We start from the raw sequence: 19,882 nt of genomic DNA, 5'->3' as shown, positions 1-19,882 counted from the left end.
ACCTTTGTCAGAGGTTTGAGAGCAACTAAAAGAAACTGCCAAGACCCACGCTCACGCCCCCGCTGTGGGATTGCCATGGCTACGAGCGTCTGCACCTGGCCATATTTTTTATTTAATGTGTTATGATTTGGGGATTAAGTCAACATTGAAAGCACGCCAGCTTTTTTTTGCTGAAGAATTTTGTGTTGTTTGGATAAAGAATGGTGAAAAAATGTGCAGGAGGAGGGAATGGAGAGTTGAGCAGTGGAGAGAGCTGTGGGGAGTGAAATATTTATGGTTGGAACGCTGCCACGCTGTTTGAAACAATTGGTTGCGAAGCCCGCTAAGAGGCGGCTCTGGGCCTCACAGCTGAGAAAGCCCTTCCAGCTCAGAGCTCAAAATTCAGCCTTGTCACTCGGTCCAACCTGGCTTGTCAGAAAGTCCCATGAGATGTTACTACAGAGAGAACAGCTGGTACCGCTGCTTGCTATTGTCCCTGTCCACTAAGAATGTAATGATGATGGAAACTGGAAATGTCTAGTTTGTCTATGTAGGCGAGCCGGTCTGAACAGACAAATGCACACGCACACACACACACTGCTAGGAGCCCTGAGGGGATTCTGCAGTTTCCCTGGCATTTATTCACTCGGTGGTTCGTGTGTCAGTGAAGCCCGCTCGGAGCGTGCTCGCTACTCATCCACTACACCCCTCAGTCTTTCACTCTGCCTCTCCCAGAGCTGTGGTTTTGGCCTCCGTTCCCAGCTCTCTCTTTCCTTTTCAATCAGTCTTCCCCATCTGTCCAGTTTAGACCTCCCTTCATTCCATCCATGGTCTTTCTCACTCGTTCTTGGGTTCGGACCAACCCGCAGCGAGGCAGCTAGCCAGCCCTAGTGTATATTCAGCCTAGTCCAGCACAGCTCCAACCCAGCCCCGCTGCACTAGACAGTTTTTGAAGCAAACTTGACACTGGCCGGATGACAATTTCCCCTCCCCCTCTCCATTGTTGACAACTCAAATAATTTTCATACGCATACTAAAAAAGCTAGATTGGGGTGGGGAGGTCAACTCTGCGAATACAGTGGCTAACACAGTGAATACATGTGTTTAGTTAGATGTTGACATTTTGAGATGGAGATTAAAGGTACACAGCGTGTGTGGTCAATGGCCAGACACATGAGAACAGTTCATAAGGACTAGTACAACGGGGGAACGGGCGGGAGACGGTCAGGCCCTCAAAAGGAACTGGGGGGAAAAAGGGTCTATTCTCTCACTCTCCTCTTCCCATTAAGCGGGTCACTCAGCTGTGCTGAATGACTAGTGGGGTGATTACAAAAGAGGAGCTCTCTCCAGTGGGAGACCCCCACACCCTGGTCATGTGATCCCGCTCGTCAGAGGAGGCAGTGGCCGTAGCCGCCGCGCCACAGGATCAAGACCTTATCGACGTCACATATGTTGTGTATGGCAACTTCACCCCGTCCATTTGCCGACGCTTGCTGAGGTGGTATATTTTAATTTGTTCCTGAGGTAAACAAGTTTACGTCGTCTACCTACCCAAATATCAGTTGTTATGCTACGTCCAATTATTTGAACAAAAATAGGAGAAGCACCTATGGCCTGAGATATCCATATTGGCACGTTTACAGAGACACATTTAATTGAAGTGCCATATTGTGTTAAACCTTACAAAAAATATATCAGTTTGGAAAGTGCATTCGACTGTGGTATTTTGGTCAAAGTAATTGTGGAATAACTGCAGTTATACTGCATTGTACTGGAGTTCAACTGCACTCTGACTTCAATCTTTTTTCGTAAGGGAAGGCTTTGTCCTTATTGGAACAAGATGATAACATGATCACTTTTGAAAGCCCAGCACCACCACAGATTTCAGCTCGAAGCACCAGAGTCAAAGCTATAATGTTCCAGCTAGCTTTGTGTGTGGGAGAGTGTAATCCAATGCCACAGAAAGGCTGAGTCACGATGCTGGAGTTTATCAGTTACCATTTAACAGGAAAGGGATTTTATTCATTTATCCCTGCAGTTGATCGCCACTGTTCCTTCTCCCCTCCTCACTTGAGCAAACAGATTAAGGCCTTTTATCAAACACTCATAATCCTGTCCCACTCTTGTCAGCACTGTCAAAGATATTAAATAATCCCACACAGCTCCCGTCATTACAATGCCTTTTAGACAGCCATTGAGAACATTGTCTCTCAGGCTGGCTAGGACTGTGCACTAGCGGGGTGACAATAACACAGGCCCTTTTCTCGCCCTTCCTCCATTTACATAGATGGCTTTTGTCCACTGTAGTCTATTTGACCTGCAGTTGGATGAATGGGTAAAGTATAATACGACAAGTTAAATGAGAATGGTGCCCCCGGTAGCAGGGGTCACAGTGCCCTGGGGGCCTCCGAGGACCTGTAGACTTGACCCACCGTGGGGTCCGGGGGGCCTCAAGGGTGCAAGGGAGGAGGATTACGGGGGCCATGCCCACCCATTAATGGAAGGGCGTCCACTGGGGTAAAGATTATTAAACTGGTGACCCAGTCAGGAGAGGCCCCCGGACCCCCAGGCTCCCTCTGGGAGCTTGTCAGCTCTTTGTTGCCATTAGGGAGGCCTTTGATGGGGGAGGCGAGGAGAGGTTAGGGGAGCAGGGCTGGAGGTGGTGGTGGAGGTGGTCTTTGTTGCTCTGCGGGGGTAGTGGGAGGGAAGGGATGTGAAATGACAAGGTTCCTAGCTGCTGCACTTATGAATCAACATGGGGGCAACCGGTTCATGTCTCTCCTAGCTTCTTTCTCACTCAGTGCATCTCGCCATTTCACTTTGTTTGTGCTCTTTTCTGTCTACATTTCTCTTGTCTCTTTCTCTTTTGCTCTTGTCTACTTACTCTTTCTGGACCTTTCTGGTTTCTCAGTTTGATACAAATGTGCCAGGCTAACGCAGATGTTTTTAGCAAACAGTGAGAAGGGGATAAACCAAGATGGAGCAGGTGGGGGATTTAGAGATTTCAGAGGGGGGGTTGGTTGCCTAGTTCACAGAGACTACTTGACTCCTTCACACATCCACTCGCACACACCCTTATAAAGTCCTGAAAGATTTGCAACTCAGCCATGAAGAAGGAAAAGGAATTGCCCCCAAATCCTCCAACCCTATCCGGAGATCTGCTCTTCATGCTCTCTGGATGAGTGAAAACCCCAGCAAGCTGAGCTTTTTGTCGGAGTTTGGGCTTGTCTGCCGCTCCAGTTTGCTGCTCTTGGCAGGCGCAGTCTGCTGAGAGGTATGCAAAACAGCCTCTGACAGTCCCACACCGCAAGTATGAAAAAAAAACAGCCAGGCGTTCTCTCTCTCTCTACAATGAGCAACTCTCCAACAGGACTGTCTCACTTATACAAGCCCTAAACACCCCAGGCAGACTCGCTGGGAGGGGAAACACATCTGCACACAGAGAGAAAGAGAGAGACTGACACATTTGTATTGTTTAGCCTGAGAAGACTTAATGTTGCGTAGTCGCCCTCCATGTTCAGACTCTGTTCTGTTCTGTTCTGGAAAGGTTCAGTGCCTGGGGGGGTTATGTGTAGTGTGGGAGTGAGTGAGTTTTTTTGTTTGTTGTTTTCTATTCAAAACACTCCCCAGTGCTTGTGTGGTGGTCACCTGGTCCGTTGTAGCTCAGTTGGTAGCGCATGCCGCCAATAACACCAGGCTAGTGGGTTCAATCCCTGGGACCGCCCATACGTAAAATGTATGTACGCATGACTGTAAGTTGCTTTGTGTAAAAGCGCTTGCAAAATGGCATTATATTATACTAAAGCTAGGCTAACGCTACAACAGATGGAGACGAGTCATCTCTGAATTTTCTCATTGTCCAGTGCGCCAGCCAGCCCTTCCCCCCCACCGCAACCCCTCCCCTTATCTCTTCGGTGAGGAATAAACTCATTATCTGTCGGTCTAAACCCCAGCAGCCCTCGAAGCTCAACATGCGGAAGTACGGAGATCACTTTGTTTACATCTTTGCTTTCTGTGTCTTATCAGTTTCACACTAATGAGTTTCTATCTTCACTAAAGTGAAAGACCAGGGTAAGAACAATGGCTTTGCAGGTCGAGAAACCGGCAGTATTTCCAGCAACAACTACTGCATTCCAAGCAACAAAAAAAAGGGGGCTGAGAGCGCTCTGAGCTTCTTAAAAAACTGAATTAGTCTTCAAGACGCTGTCAGACATGTAGCTTTAATGCTGGCAGACTCGGGTTACCACCCACGATTAATCTGGCACACACAGAGGTCACTATCAGGGGAGAGGATCGACGTGAGCTGCAGGCTTTCAGGCCTGAAAAGCAGCACTGTCTGGGCTTTTTTACCACTTGTTTCTCCCTCACGCTGTGGCTACGAGAACATAGGCTAGGTTCTACTTATTCATATACACACACACACGCAGCTCACACACTTCAACCCACACCTGTGTTTTTACAATTCTGTATGTGAATTTAGGGACTTCCCTCACCTGCTTAAAGCACTTATGTGATTTCAGGGACTACATGAATGGTGTGTGTAATAAGCTCAGAAATGGACCGAATCAGAATGTTCTATTTTTTTTATTCCTTGGCTCAGACTTTCTTTACAAGGCTCCGGTGTTGCACATCAGCGTTGCAGGCCATTTGAAATAACATTTGCGCGCCAGAGTAAATGACATGGAATTGACAGAGGCCTTTGTTTGTCTTGCATGGTTACCTTTCCAGCAACGCGCTGATGTCATGCTAACTGATTGCAGATGGGATAATTGCTACTAAGGCGGTTCTGCGTAACGTCTGCCTGGACATAAACTCACGCACATTTATCATTGTTTGTTTGAACGGCTTGTCTCGTTGAAAATCAATGTTTTTCCTCATTGTAATGTAGTGAACTTTTGTTCTTTTGGCATTTTGCTGCTCTGACAAAAACCATGCACGGCGCATAATAGTGAAAATCTATCGTAACGGTTGTAAAACGTTTAGCCATTCAAGTTAATTGTGCATATTCCCTTTCTTGAAACCAAAACAGTATTGTACACTTGAGTTAAGCAACATTATCTTGAATGTCCTGTGTAAACACAATCATTGTGACTGAGATTTATGAGAGACGCTGCAAAGGCAAAGCGGTCGACTGACAGAGTTCAGGTCAATTATGAAAGACAAGCCCCCGGGGGAATGTCTCAATGAAATGGAGTGTGTGTGTGTGGAAGTGATTCAATGGAAGCTCATCCTGTGATACCAACTGCCCCCTAGTGGTCCAAGAGCGCATGGCAGTTTCTCTCAGCAGCCAAGTGCACAGATGAGCCGAGCTTCAACCCTCCACTCCCCCTCACTCTTCTAGTATCAAAGTGTCTGCCATCCAATGCGCAAACCATTCGAGAGACAAATTGAAGGCGACAGACCTGGGCTCTCACGACCAGGGAACTCTTTTATATGCCTCGGCTGTTTCCTTCCCCGGCACGAAAATACGGTGTTTTTTTTCTTGTTTTTTTTTTTTCCTGTGGAGCCTCGGCAGTCTGCAGGCAGTAATGTCAGATGGAGGACACCATGCCCCTGTTTTTTTCCCCTCCTCATTCGTCCCTCGCTCAGCTGCATACAAATGGATGGCCGTCTGTCAGTGTACTGTGCTGCTCTTAGGTTGTAATCAGGAACTGCTCTGTTCTAATGGAGGGGGGAGGTGTGTTTGTTAGCAGTTCCAACAGGGAAACCAGCTTGCAGCATGCTGAATGCTAAACAGTCCCCACTATTTTATTCAATACTCTGAGATGCCATTCATTTCAGATTGACCTGAATGTTGCCTAGTGCCGTCTTTTTCGCTTTAGGAATTGATATGAAACCAATGATTCGTATGACAGATTTTTAGTACGGTGTTGTATGTTTACCAGTCTATACTGTGTACGATATATACACATTTTTGCTAATAATTAGCAGTTCGATTTATATGACCTGTTTATTGTGTGTGTGTTGCGTGGTGGTTTAGACTCTTGGCTGATGGAGGAGGACATGAGATGACAATTCCTCTGTAATCGTCATTACTCATTGTGCTCTCCTCCTCCTAGGTATGCTGGTGGTAAACGTGACCTGGAGAAACAAGACCTATGTGGGAACCCTCCTTGACTGCACAAGGCATGACTGGGCCCCGCCAAGGTAAGCATACAGTAACTCAAATACACACACACTCACTCAAAACGTACAAACCCACGCGTGCACACACACACGTTCAAACAGAACATGCAGTCTGTCAGACACTTGAAAATAGACAGATATTGGTATGAAGGGCCTCGGGGGCAGATTTTCCCCCATAGCTTTTCTTGTCCTCGGGTGTCAGCCGTTATGAATGAAAAATCATAGGCTAACATCTCAGAACCCCCCGCTGACACAGGAGTTTTGAAATGCAACATCAGGGGTTGAATAGATTTTTCTCCTCTGCCATCGATACTGTCAAGAGGCACCATACTGCTGGCTGAGCCTTTCATAGACTTCGACTAAACACGTGCAATGACTGTGTGCCAGCAGCAGCAGCACAAGTCTCCTATGCTTATGCACGAGTGAAGTGAGTTCGAGGAAAATTTCAAATATGCATCTCATAAATAGTTTCCCCATGCGCAACTTTTTATCTCTCCGAATCAAATAAGCTTCCCAAAAAATAACACAGTGATCGTTTATTTTGATTGACAATTTTTGTGCGTTCATCAAAATCCCGTCAGGAAGCCTGATTTCAGACGTGTCATGTAAACAAGGTTATTAGGGAAATCGTTCTTCTTGCAAAGCATTTCTGACACTGCCAGAACTTAAGCGTCAGACCTTAGACCCCGTCACAATGAACGAGCCAAGACGTCCGACAATCGTTTACGACCTAAGGATTTGCCCAAGATGCAGAAATGTTATCTGGGACGGCAAAATCGTGGCAGAAGACTGCTAAAATTGCACACTCTGTGCTGTCCTTAAGGCCCATGTATCCGGCAGAGAGAGAGAGCGAAACAATATTTTATGGACTGGACATTTTGTGCTGCTTTGGTGGAATTCTCCACTCTGTCTGGCCTACAATCCTCTCTTGAGTTCTGTATATACCATATTTAAAGAAATAGGCTTTAGCGAATGGGCAAAATGCTGAACCAACATCTGTCGCATCACGATGTCGTCACCATCGACGATGCCTGTCAGTCATCGTCAATAGACGATGCTATCATAATATTCCCCAACCCTACAGTGAATATGGGAATATAGAGTCGATAGGTAATTGTTTCACCATGTGTTGCTAAGTAAGATTAACAATTGCTATAGTGCTGTAAGCAATCGTCCTTCATCTCCAAGCTTTGTGTGCCACGCAGTAATCTTCTCGTGCCATTTAACTGTGTATTCATCCATAATCCAAGTTGCGATTTGTCAGTGGTTCATGTAGGAAAAAAACTGCCTCACGTGACATCGTTCCAGATCAGATCTACACTGCAGCCACTTTTCCTGCCATGCAACGCGTCTTTTTGATAGAGCTCTGTGACTCTTCCCTCTCTCCGTCTCTGCCACTCTGTTCCCTGTTGGCTGGTGTGTAAAGGGGGGGATGTTATCTCTTCCTATCTGATCAGCTGCCACGTCACCCTGGCCTAATCTGTCCGTGCCCCCGTGGTGCTTGGCCATCTGTCAGAACACATTGGGCTGTCAAGATTGGGGGGGGGATAATGAGAGGATCAGAATCCGGCACACGTCCGGGGCCTGTTAAAAAAAATAGAAATTAAAAAAAGAGCCGTCTGGAATTGGTGCGGTGATATTAGAGAGAGAGATGCAACGGGATTGAGTGGTTCACCAACTTTTGACTGTATAGTTTTTTTTTATGTGAGAGAGAGACTTTCTTATGCCACGATTTTGCGGTCCCAGACAACATTTCTGCATCTTGGGCAAATTATTAGGTCGTAAACGATTGTCGGACGTCTTGGCTCGTTCGTTGTGACAGGGTCTAGGTCTGACGATTAAGTTCTGTCAGTGTCAGAAATGTTGAGCCTTTATCGTGTACTGTAGCTGGTATTACGAGCCGTTCCCGGGTGACTGACCAATAGAGAGACTGCTGGTACTGAGTATGCATACATTTATATGATTATTGTGAATAGTCAGATTAATGTAATAGTTTGACAACATTTACAAGCTTTTCAAGAAGAATGATATCCCTAATAATCTTGTGAAATCTGAAATCAGGCTACCTGATGGTATTTTGATAAATGCACAAAATTGTCAATCAAAATAAACGTTCACCATGTTATTTTTGGGAAGCCTATTTGATTCTGAGTTTGGACATAAAAAGTGAAAGAGCGAGAGAGAGAAACAGAGGCATTCCCATCTGAGTGTCTCTCTGCTGACCGAGAATGGCAACGGGATTGAGAGCGCTCAATTGAGTGGTTCAACACCTTTGGCTTGTATTGTTTCATATCCACTATCCACTGTGACAGTTCCTTACGGCTGTTGGTGGGGATTTCAGGACGGCAGTGAGTTCTCTGGTTGGAGAAGGAAGGGGGTGGCTAATGGCCAATAGGTCTAATTCTCTGGTTTCGGTTCTCTTAGGTTCTGTGAGTCCCCCACCAGCGACTTGGAGATGAGGAACGGCCGGGGCCGGGGGAAGAGGATGAGGCCTAACGGCAACACGCCTGTCAACGAGAACAGCAACTCCTCAGACAATAAGGGCAGCGGCACCAGCAAGACGCGCGCTGCCAATAACAGCAGCAAGAGCCGGCGGGGCAGCCAGACGTCGTCGGAGCGCCGCACACCGCCCAACAGCAACACGGAGGATGTCAAGGCCAGCTCGTCGTCAGCCAACAAGCGCAAGAACAAGCCCGCCTCAGACATGGAGCCAAACTCCAGCTCTGAGGACACCAAGGGCAGCAAGCGCATGCGCACCAACTCCAACAGCGGCCCCAGAGGAGTGCCCCACACCGTCCTCCCCAGCATTCCCTCCATTAAGGCAGAGCCCCTTCCCCCGCCACAACTCGACCGCAACTGCCCTTCGCCAGTGCTTATCGACTGCCCGCACCCCAACTGCAACAAGAAATACAAGCACATTAACGGCCTCAAGTACCACCAGGCCCGCGCCCACAACGACGATGACATGAAGTTGGACATGGATGGGGACAGTGAGTACGGAGAGGACTCCACTCTCCACCCCGATCCGGGCAGCTGCAACGGTGCCTCCATCTCTCAGAAGGGCTGCTTGTCCCCGGCCCGCTCAGTCACACCCAAGGGCAGGGGCTTCGAGGCCCAGACTCCATCGCCCTCCTCTGGGAAATTTGGCTCCAAGCAGAGTAAAAAGAAGCCCTGCGAGGCCGACCCGGAGGCAGTTGGTATGGCCATAGACGGCTGCGAAGACGGGCCCTGCCTAACAGATGAGGCCAGCAATGACGGCATGGATGACAAGAAAGACAGGGCCAAGAAGACGGGTAGCGGCTCCAAGGTGGACAAGCTGGCCCAGAAGGGCATGAAGTCAGCGCGGCCCATCACCACTGCCATACCGGCTCAGCAGTTGTACTCCCTACAGACGGCCGGCGGCTTCCCTGCAGCCAGCCCCGGCTCCACCCCTGCCTTGGGCTCAGTGGTTCAGTCCATTCCCAAGAGCCCGCAGCTGAAAGCCATCCAGCCCAAGCCCTCGGCCCCGGGAGACCCCTCGTCTGTGAACCCAGCTCTGAGCGGCTCGAAAGACAAGAAGAAGAAAGACAAGAAGAAGAAAGAGGCGGGAAAGGAGGGAGACAGCCCCAAAGGGCTAGGGAAAGGGGGGAAGCCGGAAGAAGGCAAGAGCCCGTACTCTGAATCCTCGGACCCGGGGAGCAAAGGTGATGGACTCCTGAATGGCTCATCGGACCCCCACCAGAGCCGGCTGGCCAGCATCAAGGCAGAGGCGGACAAGATCTACAGCTTCACTGACAATGCCCCCAGTCCATCCATCGGTGTGGCCAGCAGGATAGAGGCTGGAGGCATGGCCCAACCCCTCACCCCACTCCACGTGGTCACGCAGAACGGAGCCGACAATTCCTCAGTGAAGACCAATAGCCCGGCCTACTCGGACATCTCAGATGCGGGCGAGGACGGTGAAGGCCGGGTGGAGGGCGCCAAAGGCATCAGGTCCGAGGAGCAGGCCATCCGAGAGGGTGCCAAGAAGGCCCTGTTCCCCGCCCAAACACCCAGCAAGGAGTCCCCCTACTACCCCGGCTACGAGACCTACTACTCCCCGAACTACGCCAATCCCAACCCCAGCCCGGGGGTGTCTGTCACGGGGGCCACACTGCAGGAGGGGGCCCAGGTCAAGGTAAAGAAAGAGGAGCAGGAGGAGCCAGGCGATGAGGACCGTAAGGTCAAGCAGGAGCTGCAGGAGGACCGTAAGCCCGAGACGGGTGCCTCTGGACCGGGGCAACAGCAGCAGGCCTCAGTCATCCAGCAGCGATCCAACATGTACATGCAGCCTCTCTACTACAACCAGTATGCCTACGTTCCCCCGTACGCCTACCACCCGGACCAGGCCTACCACAACCACCTGATGAACACCAACCCAGCCTACCGGCAGCAGTACGACGAGAGGCAGCGGCAGGCAGCAGCCGAGCAGCACCGCGCCGCCGAGAAGAAATCGGACGCTGCTGGAAAGGACAGGGATCGAGAGGGCTCCTCGGGGAAGGAGCAGAGTGAGGAATGGAAGCAGAAGGCTTCGGTGCCCCCCACCCTCTCCAAGGCCCCCAGTCTCACAGATTTGGGCAAAGGAGGGCTACCCCAGGGCAAGCTGTCCAAAGATCCCTCGTCTTCTTTGGAGCAGGCCAAGTCATCGGTCATCATGCCCAAGGGTGAGGATGCCAAGGCGCCGGCCCAGCAGGCCGAGGGGCTGAAGATGAAGCTGAGCGAGGGAGGTCACCATGGGAAGAGGGAGGAGCTCAAGGCGGGCATGGAGTCGGGCAGGCCCTCGGCCATGGAGCAGGGCATGTGGTACAGACAGGTAACATGACCCAGCTGTGTTTGAATCTGTTGATTTTGATTGGATGTTTAACGTAATGAGCCACCCATTCAAAATTAGCAGTATACATTTTGTTGTTGTGTGTGAGAAATGTTTAAGTGGATTTGTTTTAAATGTGTAAGACACAACTGTTGAGATATTGTCTGTAATGAGATATATGTTGTGGTGTTTTCAGGAGCCTGACTCGAGGCTGTGGCCTTACGTTTACCCCAGCAAGTACCCTGAGGCCCAGAAACCACAGGACGAGGAGCGGTGGAAAGAGGAACGCGACAGGGAACGGGAAAGAGACCGAGATCGAGCAGACCGAGAGAGGGACAGGGACCGAGACAACCGAGACAGGGAACGGGACCGAGACAGAGACCGAAAGGGCAAGGAGGGCAGGGATGAGAGGGCTCGGTCCAAAGACGCCACCCCCAAGGAGGAGAGCAAAGAGGGGGCTGAGCCCCGGTCGTCATTTGCGGCCTCTGAGGAGCACCGGGGGATGGTGAAGGACCCGAGGGCCACTGCTGCCCACATGCAGTTCTCCTCTCCCCTGGCCCAGCACCAGGGCTACATTCCCTACATGCACGGAGCCTACGGCTACGGCCAGGGCTATGACCCCAGCCACCCGGGCTACCGCGGGATGCCCTCGGTCATGATGCAGAACTACCCTGGTAAGAGTTAATGCCTTGGGATACAATACACCTCTTCCAATGGAATTGCATTTTCAGTCTGTACTATGATATGTACAAAAATGACATGGTGTATTAATTCCTGACATTTCCTGCTTTGATTGTAAATGGAAACGCGGAATCGACTCATGTCATGGTGTCTAACCACCTCTGTCACCCCCAGGTTCCTACTTCTCCTTCTCTCCCTACGGCAGTAAAATGGGGCCAGGCGAAGAGGGCGGTGAGAAGGCGTCGCGCGCCAGCCCCACGGTCAGCGGCAAGTCCGCCTCAGAGGCCAAGGCCCTGGACATCCTTCATCAGCATGCCAGCCAGTACAAGAGCAAGTCGCCGACAGTCAGCGACAAGACCCCCTTGCATGAACGGGAACGGGAGCGCGCCGCTTCCGAACGAGACCGAGACATAGACCGGCCGCGCTCCTCGCCCTCGCAGCGCATCCTGCCTTCCCATCACCACCTGGGCTACCCGCTTCTCTCGGGGCAGTACGACCTGTCCTATGCCACGGGTGAGTGACGGATGGACGCCCACAAATGGGCTCAAGCACACGGAACACATCGCTCTCTCTGCCTTTGGTGTTCAATTAGCTAACTGCTCAAATGGAGCGATTTTCTATGGTAATCACATCACTGTCAAATGATATAACTTTGCAAGGCCCTTTTCTCCCACCTAAGGTACTATAGAATAGGTACAGTAATAACATGCAATCCATGAGTAGCCAAACTTGGTGTAGGAGTGCATTGACAAAAGTTTGAGTCATTATTAGTATATGGAGGCGTATCTAACGTTGGGCTCTTCCTTCACAGGTCTCTCCTCATCAGCCATTGTTGCCAGTCAGCAAGCCTCCGCCCCCTCCATGTACCCCCCTGCACGGAGGTGAGAATGGTAAGCAAGAACCAGACCCCCTTCACAGCTCCTGAGGACAAAAAATGCTGCATACACACACACTTCTTCCTGGTGTTTAAACATGGTCATTTTTCTGAAGCTAGTACCTTAGTCAAAGCTGCTACTGACTACTAGAAGGATTTCCAGTTGTTTAATGACAAACATACATTGCATACTATGGTGCCCTCTGCTGGACACACTATGAACGAACATCAACTACATTTTATTCCAAGCGTCATTCGAGAATACAGAATGTGTGATTCTCTGTAGGGCGTTACTACAATATAGGCTTGATTAAGCAATGCTAAGTACAGGCCAATCATCTTGTTGAATGTGGATTTTTAAATCCTTGCCGTTGCTGTTTGTATAACTCTCCCTGTGTCTTTTTTTCCCCACACAGGGAGACCTGATTGGCTGACCTCAACCTTGCCTGGAGCCATGTGACTGGATCACATAAGGAAGCGTGCTGCGGCGCTCGTTTTTTAAACATCAGTTCAATGGTGTTTGTTGTACTTTTAGTTGATTTTGCCTGGTTGTTCCGGCTGATCTGGTTCCTCCTCCCTCAGCTTCATTGATGGTCACACCCACAGCAAGGCTTCCTGTGGCTTGGTTGAGGGCTCACCAAGCCCACCTTCTCTGGTACCGCACGGCCAACCAACCAACCAGCCAGCCAGTCCATTGACTCCTTTGCACTGCTGAGACATTCACAGGAAGGACTAAAAGGCCCGGAATAAGGCCTGATGAGACTGGCACGTTCTGATGGGGTGAGGCCCATCGACGGCCATTTTGGAACTAGAGAGTGCAAAAAGGAGAGGAGGTTGATCAGAAACAAACTGGATTAAGTTTGAAATCACTACATGGAAATATGGACTTAATGGATTGTTCACGGATCCTGGACCTTAGCGTAGTAGAGTTGCAGCTTAACTTGAGGAAGTGGGTTGTTTCGTCCATCCACCAACCTACCCACTGACCCTGAGGACATCTTGAGACCTTCATTGCAATGGACCCATTTCTTTTTCGGTTATGTCTTTTATTGGGGGGGGGTTGTTGTTTGGGCCAGAGGAGGGACCTACTGGTGTCCCCATCCCTCTCCACCACTCTGGGCTTTCTATGCAAGCCGAAGCTGCTCATCTCCATACACTGACAGAAACAGTCCTCCTCTCTGTCTGTTCAGTTTCAGGGGGAGGAACTTTCAAGTTCACAATGTTTTTGTTTTTTTGTGAAAAGTCATCATCCGCCTACTTGAGTTTGTTCAAAGAGTAAACAATATCCGTGTTAGTTTTTTTTGTGCTTTTTTTTTTGTATGAGGCTTTTGTGCGGCGTTCGTTCCACGTCTTGGCTTGACTACCTTGTTTCCATCTCACTCTGACCCAGTAAGGAAACTCACTTGGCTGTTTGCCGCTGCTTCGAACACTACTGGCCTCTCTCAGTGGTGTCGGAGGCGGCAGCTGTGTCACGGTTTTCCTTTTCCAAAGGGTCATCCAGTTTACAAAGCAGCACCAATGCATCCGCTACGGCTACAGCTCCCAGCTGCTCAGTGAGGGCCCCGCCTTAGGGGGAGAGGACATATCTGTGCCAGAAGGTATTTTGGCTCCGAGAGAGAAGAGGAACGGAGGGGGAGGAGAGGAGTACAGATGCACCATTCAGGGGCTCTCCAAGCTCTGTGACCCGGAAAGGGAAGGAGAAAGATGCACTGATCGGAAAGGCCGTCTGGATTCTTCAGATGCGGCCTCTGGTTCTATAGAACCATCTATCCAAGCCATCCATCCTCACTGGACACTGCAGAGGCTGGAAGAGGAGAGAGGGTCCATAGAGCCATCCATCCAGCTCTTACAGTACATATGGCATTTGTTTTGGCTGTTGTGGGCCCCAAGTGTCAGTTTGTGGACATGGAAGCTGTCTGGGACCCACAGGACTTTGTATGTGAACAGTTGGCAACTGTCTGCAAGCCACAATCTGGCTACTGCTGCTAGTCTCTCACCAAACTGCATCATGGGATGGCTGCAGTCCTCCCTCATCAGTGGACATCGAAGAACACAGAGGGAGGCTCTCTCCAGAGCTGTCAATGGATGCTCAGTGGATATGGCAGCTGCTGCACTCGCTCTCCCTCTGATCTAGTGTGTAGTGCTGGAGAGACGGGCAGCTCACTCCTGTATATTTATTAGAGTACTCATAGTCACGGAGTGCTGTGTTACTGGGGTTGGCACATGCCCCTGTACTATATTGGGTGAATGAAAGCAATTGCAAAATGGAATCTCTCCTGCGGGCCCACATCCCCTCCCATCATATCTCTCTCTCCTTTCCAACTATCTCTGTCGTGTGTGTGTGCCTGCATGGTGTAAGACGGCACTGTAACGCGTTAGCCCAACACATAGTCCTTCCCAGCGGAGCAAGCCGTGTGCACGTTTGCTTTGGGACACTTCCTATCAGCTCCCTCCCGCCCTTCTCTCTCTCTCTCTCTCTTTCCCCACACGCACTCACTATTGTGGTTTTCTGTATATAGTGTACAGAGGAATTATTTTAAAAAGGTTTGTTCGATGCTATTGAAAAAATGTCCTACTTTCTTTTTTCTTTTTTTTTTGGTCTGTTAGCCTTCTCTTTTTTTCCCCTAACATTCTTGATATAATATGACAAACTGTAGCTGACGTAACAGCTTTAGAATTGAAGTGTTGTGATAATTTTTTTCCCTCCCTCCCTGGACCTCACCCCTTCAGAAGCTTGTTGTCCCCCCTCGAAGCCCACGACGCCATTTTAGTCCCTTCTTCGCGCACGTTCCCAAGCCACCTCAAGGAATACATTGCCAACATGTCATTGTAACCTTCACCCCTTTGTTGTCGTTGTTTTTTCGGTTTCCACGAGATGCCGATCGTGAATGCAGTTTCTTGGCTGGGGAAGTTGGTACATGATTACTTTCTGCCACGACAGACAAAGTAGAGGACGGGAGCGAGACAGGCTGAGAGCAGAGCTGCTGTCCAGAAGGTTTGATAGAGAGGTAAAAACACAGCAGATTCTCCCACCCGGTCCATCCCTCTCCCATTTAATGGTGCCCATCGATCCCAACACCGCCGCACAGCGCCCGCCCCCGCCCACTAAAAACAGTCAATCTGATTCGCTCTGATGCTTTTATTACCCTTCATGGATCCGGCTTGCTCGGGAGCGCAGCACGGAAAGTATGAAATAATCAATTTGATTAGTGGTTTTTGTATTGTTTTTTTTACTGGGCACAGGGGAGGGTATTTTACATTCACCATTTAGCAGGTTTTACTATATCATTTCTTCCAGCCTAGCCAATTGTCCTCATCTGCTTGCATGCTCCTCCCCTATATCAAGGTGTTTTGGTACTTCCTTTATACACTATGTTTTTCCATGTGCTAACTTCCTACTGTACCACTGGTCGGTATAGTCTAATAGTAGATCCTTCCCTCTTCACCATTCATAGTGACAGTAGTGGTAGGTGGATTGTTTGTCCAGATCTGCAATAGATTAACTAGCAATCATACCACACCAAAAAAATCATTCAGAGCTGCACCAATTTTCTATATAAATCCACAAGAACATAGAGGAATAGCTGATAGGCAGCGGAGAGGCCAGGTGTGTCATTGCGCATGAAAGAACAGTGAGCACATGAAGCTCCCCTATAGATCTTGTTTAGGAACAATACAATGATTCTACCCTAGACTAGCCTACAACGCCACAATGCATTGAATAATTGCATTAATGTTTTCAAGTGACTACAACATTCCACTCTAGGCTGTAAACTGTAGTGGAAATGTAATTTCAATAACAGTGCAAAATCCCTGTTTAAATGAATGTTTTCATTCCATTTGGATCAGCTGTGGATCTAGAAAAGCACAGTAGCAGGCCAGTCTAGCTATATTTTTTCCTTCTGATACCGAATGGGCTGTCTGTTGCAGATCATCATTCTCCCAAGTGGTCCTATAATAATGTAGCCACATAGGCCTATGCTCCCAGCAGGCCCAGTGATTCCGGAAAGATTAACCTGCGTTCTGCCTCCTCTCTGATCCGAACGGCTATTCCTCGTGCAACTAGAACCATAGCGCTTCAATATAGCCTAAATATTTGTCATTTCATTTTTATGTATGGCATGAACACAACCGGTCACAACGTTTTAATCTGATTAGGCTACATCAAAGGTCTCCCGTAGGCTGCCTTTGCACGTCGGTCCACTCTGATATAATTCCGGCATCCGAACTGTGCACGGGCTATTTTTCATTTTATTTAACCTTTTCTTTAAGTAGACAAGTCAGTTAAGAACAAATTCTTATTTACAATGACTGCCTACCCCCGAAACGGACGATGCTTGGCCAATTGTACGCTGCCCCATTGGACTCTCAATCACGGCCAGTTGTGATACACCCTGGAATTGAACCAGGGTCTGTAGTGATGCCTCTAGCACTGAGATGCAGTGCCTTAGACCCCTGCGCCACTCAGGAGCCCATTTGAGGACTAGAAAGAGCCATCTGTTACAAAACACCAAAATGTTTAATAACATTCGGAGATTGTCAAGCCAAGCCTTCGATACTGGGTACAACGTAGGGAGGGATGTGTTTTCTGTTTGTCGAGATTGACATAATCCATTTAATTTTGGTGTTGAAAACACAAAACATGATGTTGAAGGGCCCAAAATTGGTAATCCGTGTGCAGTTATGCTTTGCTTATTGGTTGCATTGGCACAGAAACCTGTTGTTGGAAAATTAGTTTTTATATTTTTTTATATATTTTTTCTATAAATATAGCATCAAAATGTTGAAAATCTGATTTCCCCCTAGCTGATCATTGTCTGCCGGACTCTGATTGTAGTGTAATGAGACCGGCAGGGAGAATCTAGTCCGTGGTGGTCGGAAAACCCTGAACCTTCTGGCCCGTAGCCCTGCGTGACATCGACTGTGACGCAAATGTGGTGAAGTCGATATCCCCGTTTATAAAGACGGATCGCTACAGTTATTATTATTTGTGGTTGTAATCTTTTAATGGTTGTGTTATTTCAAGGGTGTGCGCATTTTTTTCTAAAGTACAAGGTGAGTGTCGTGAAAAGTTGTTTTTTTACGTGGGGGGGGGTGCATTTTTCTCTCACCACATGACTGTTAATACTCAGCCATGATTGGACACTGGCACAGATTTTTCTGCTGTTGACATGTGTCCATAATACAATGGGGGAGGAGTTAGTGTTTTGGTTTTAATCCGTCTGTACAGAGTGAGACGGAAGGTGGGTGAGGTCATATAGTAATAATGTCGTTTTCTGCTGTTCTACGTCTCATTGTTAAACCAGATTCCCTGTGCTGGTGTCAGGCTGTTAAAAATGATGAGGGGAAGGGGAAAAAAGCACTTGATTTTATTTTTTAAGAATCTAGTTTTGCGGATCTTTTTTTTTAGTACGTTGACACCCGCCAGCCAGAGAAATGACTTGTTGATCATACTCCCACGGGCAGCCATGGTTGAGGCGTCGTCTCAAATGGTGCTTGGGTAGCCGATCCTTGTGTTCCTCCCGCCGGGGGAGGAGGGAATGTTCTTGTGTGGGATGTCCTCTTCCTGTTCTCTATTCATAACCCTGCCCCCTAAACCTCTCCTGCTCCATCACACTCAGCCCCGCCCCCAGAGCAGTGGCTCGGTATCAGTCATCGGTACTTGAAAGAAAGATGTTTACAGCTTCTTCTTTTTTTATTGCTATGTTTTGTTTTGGTTCATCCCCCACCTCTTCTCCTCCCCCACTGTCCTTTCCCCAAGGGTTTCTCTCTTGTGTAAAGTGTACATTGCCACATTTCTTTTTTTTTTATATACAATACTGTAACTTGCCTTTGTACATTTAGGCAAAAAATAAACCTTTCTATGAGACAATCACTCCTGTCCCGTCTGTCTTGTCTCCCCCCCCCCCCCCCCCCCACACACACACACACACATAGGAAAGTGAAGGGCATGGATCACCATAGGTATTGCTATTGGGAAACACAGGTGCACCAACCTATCAGATTATAAGGTTATTTTTCAACATTCTGTTACTTGCTTGTGTTAAAAAATGGTTCACCATGCCAAAACATTTCGATGACACTTACTAACTACAGGCACACTTATAGTGCATTTTAACGCTTTTTATTGTCATAATTTATTGTCATAATTCATAAATAGTTCTAACTTCCTTACAATACATCACTGTGATGCATTATAGGACCAACGGGCATAATGCATAATGCCCTCATAGATCCAACTTAAAAATACTGTTATAGGTGAACGCATACAATTGCAATGTTGTATCACCCAACTCAGTGGGTTGGTTACCCTATACATGTACCGGTAGGGCTATGATGCACCATAGGGATGATGTATTATCAAGATGTTACTAATTCTGGGTTGTTATGAAGCAGGTTTTTATCATGCACTACAAGGCATTGTAAATGCACTTTCAAGGCGTGTGTGCATTCAATTGGGCACTGGTGATTTACATTTTGTGATGCAGTAGGGCACATTGACCACAGAGGGGCTCTGGCTTACCGACAGTATTCTCCTCTCCATCCAAGTTGTAAGAGCTGTTTCTCAGGCATTCGACGAACTGCACACTAGTGGTTTGCTTTGAAAGGAACGCTATCCACGCACACTATAAAAGTGAGTTTGAAGGGTATGGGCCACACTGTTTTCTTAGTCTAGTTGGGGATTTGTCAGCTCAATACCAGGCTTCTTCTCAGCTTTTTGAGAAATCAGGTGACCAAGCCTGACTGGCTCGAGATAAAAGCGCCTTACAAACACTCCAGCCTGGTGCGCAGCAGTTCCTATGGAGACACTGTTGAAAATTGATGGCATGAAGGCAGCCCTGTACCTGAATGAATGGCCTACCCTGAGCGCAGTCTCAAGAGAATACCCCTACTGTAGGCTACTGGAGTCTTTGCCTCCGGCTGTGGTGTTTTACTTGCCAATAAATATTTAGCGTTTTTTTCCCTCATGCGTACCTGAGAAGGAAATGTGTGATTTAAACAAAATAAGAATTACTGGTTTGTATATTTATAGTATATAGATGCATTTCCACAGATGCATCACTAATGTAGGCATGGTTCTTAAAAGGATTTGTTTTGATTCAGCAGAATCTCATAAGCTCGAAGAACCAATCACACAGGTCTGTCGGAGATAGACGGGCCGAGTGGCGAATGAGGTGAGCCCCACCCCTCATAAGGAGCCACTCGCCCGCCCTCTGGTCATTCTTACCTCTTCCTCGCAAAGAGTACTAAGCTAATTCCAAAATCACGCACTCGACTCTCCATTTGCACAAGTGTCCCAAAGCTGAGGGAGTGAAAAATGCTGAAGGTGTGTAGGAGCTACACTGAACAAAAATATAAACACAACATGTAACAATTTCAGCCAATTACAGTCA

At 48.3% G+C, this 19,882-nt stretch overlaps 1 protein-coding gene across 6 annotated transcripts in view; it reads left to right on the top strand.

Moving 5' to 3' along the window:
* Positions 1–18,363, top strand: part of znf609a (zinc finger protein 609a) — a 179,914-nt gene extending 161,551 nt beyond the window's left edge. For all 6 annotated transcript variants that reach the window (XM_064930479.1, XM_064930480.1, XM_064930481.1 and 3 more), the window contains 6 exons: positions 6,039–6,126; positions 8,530–10,936; positions 11,130–11,607; positions 11,789–12,127; positions 12,426–12,504; positions 12,905–18,363. In XM_064930479.1, the coding sequence (XP_064786551.1) occupies positions 6,039–6,126; positions 8,530–10,936; positions 11,130–11,607; positions 11,789–12,127; positions 12,426–12,499 (3,386 nt within the window). In that variant the 3' untranslated portion in view covers positions 12,500–12,504; positions 12,905–18,363. The remainder of the gene's footprint in view (positions 1–6,038; positions 6,127–8,529; positions 10,937–11,129; positions 11,608–11,788; positions 12,128–12,425; positions 12,505–12,904) is intronic.
* Positions 18,364–19,882: the final 1,519 nt, after the last annotated feature.

This window comes from Oncorhynchus masou, chromosome 22 (assembly GCF_036934945.1).
Source record: "Oncorhynchus masou masou isolate Uvic2021 chromosome 22, UVic_Omas_1.1, whole genome shotgun sequence".
NCBI classification, from domain to species: domain Eukaryota; kingdom Metazoa; phylum Chordata; class Actinopteri; order Salmoniformes; family Salmonidae; genus Oncorhynchus; species Oncorhynchus masou.
The sequence above is the reverse complement of the archived record's forward strand: the minus strand, read 5'-3'. Positions and strand labels throughout refer to the sequence as shown.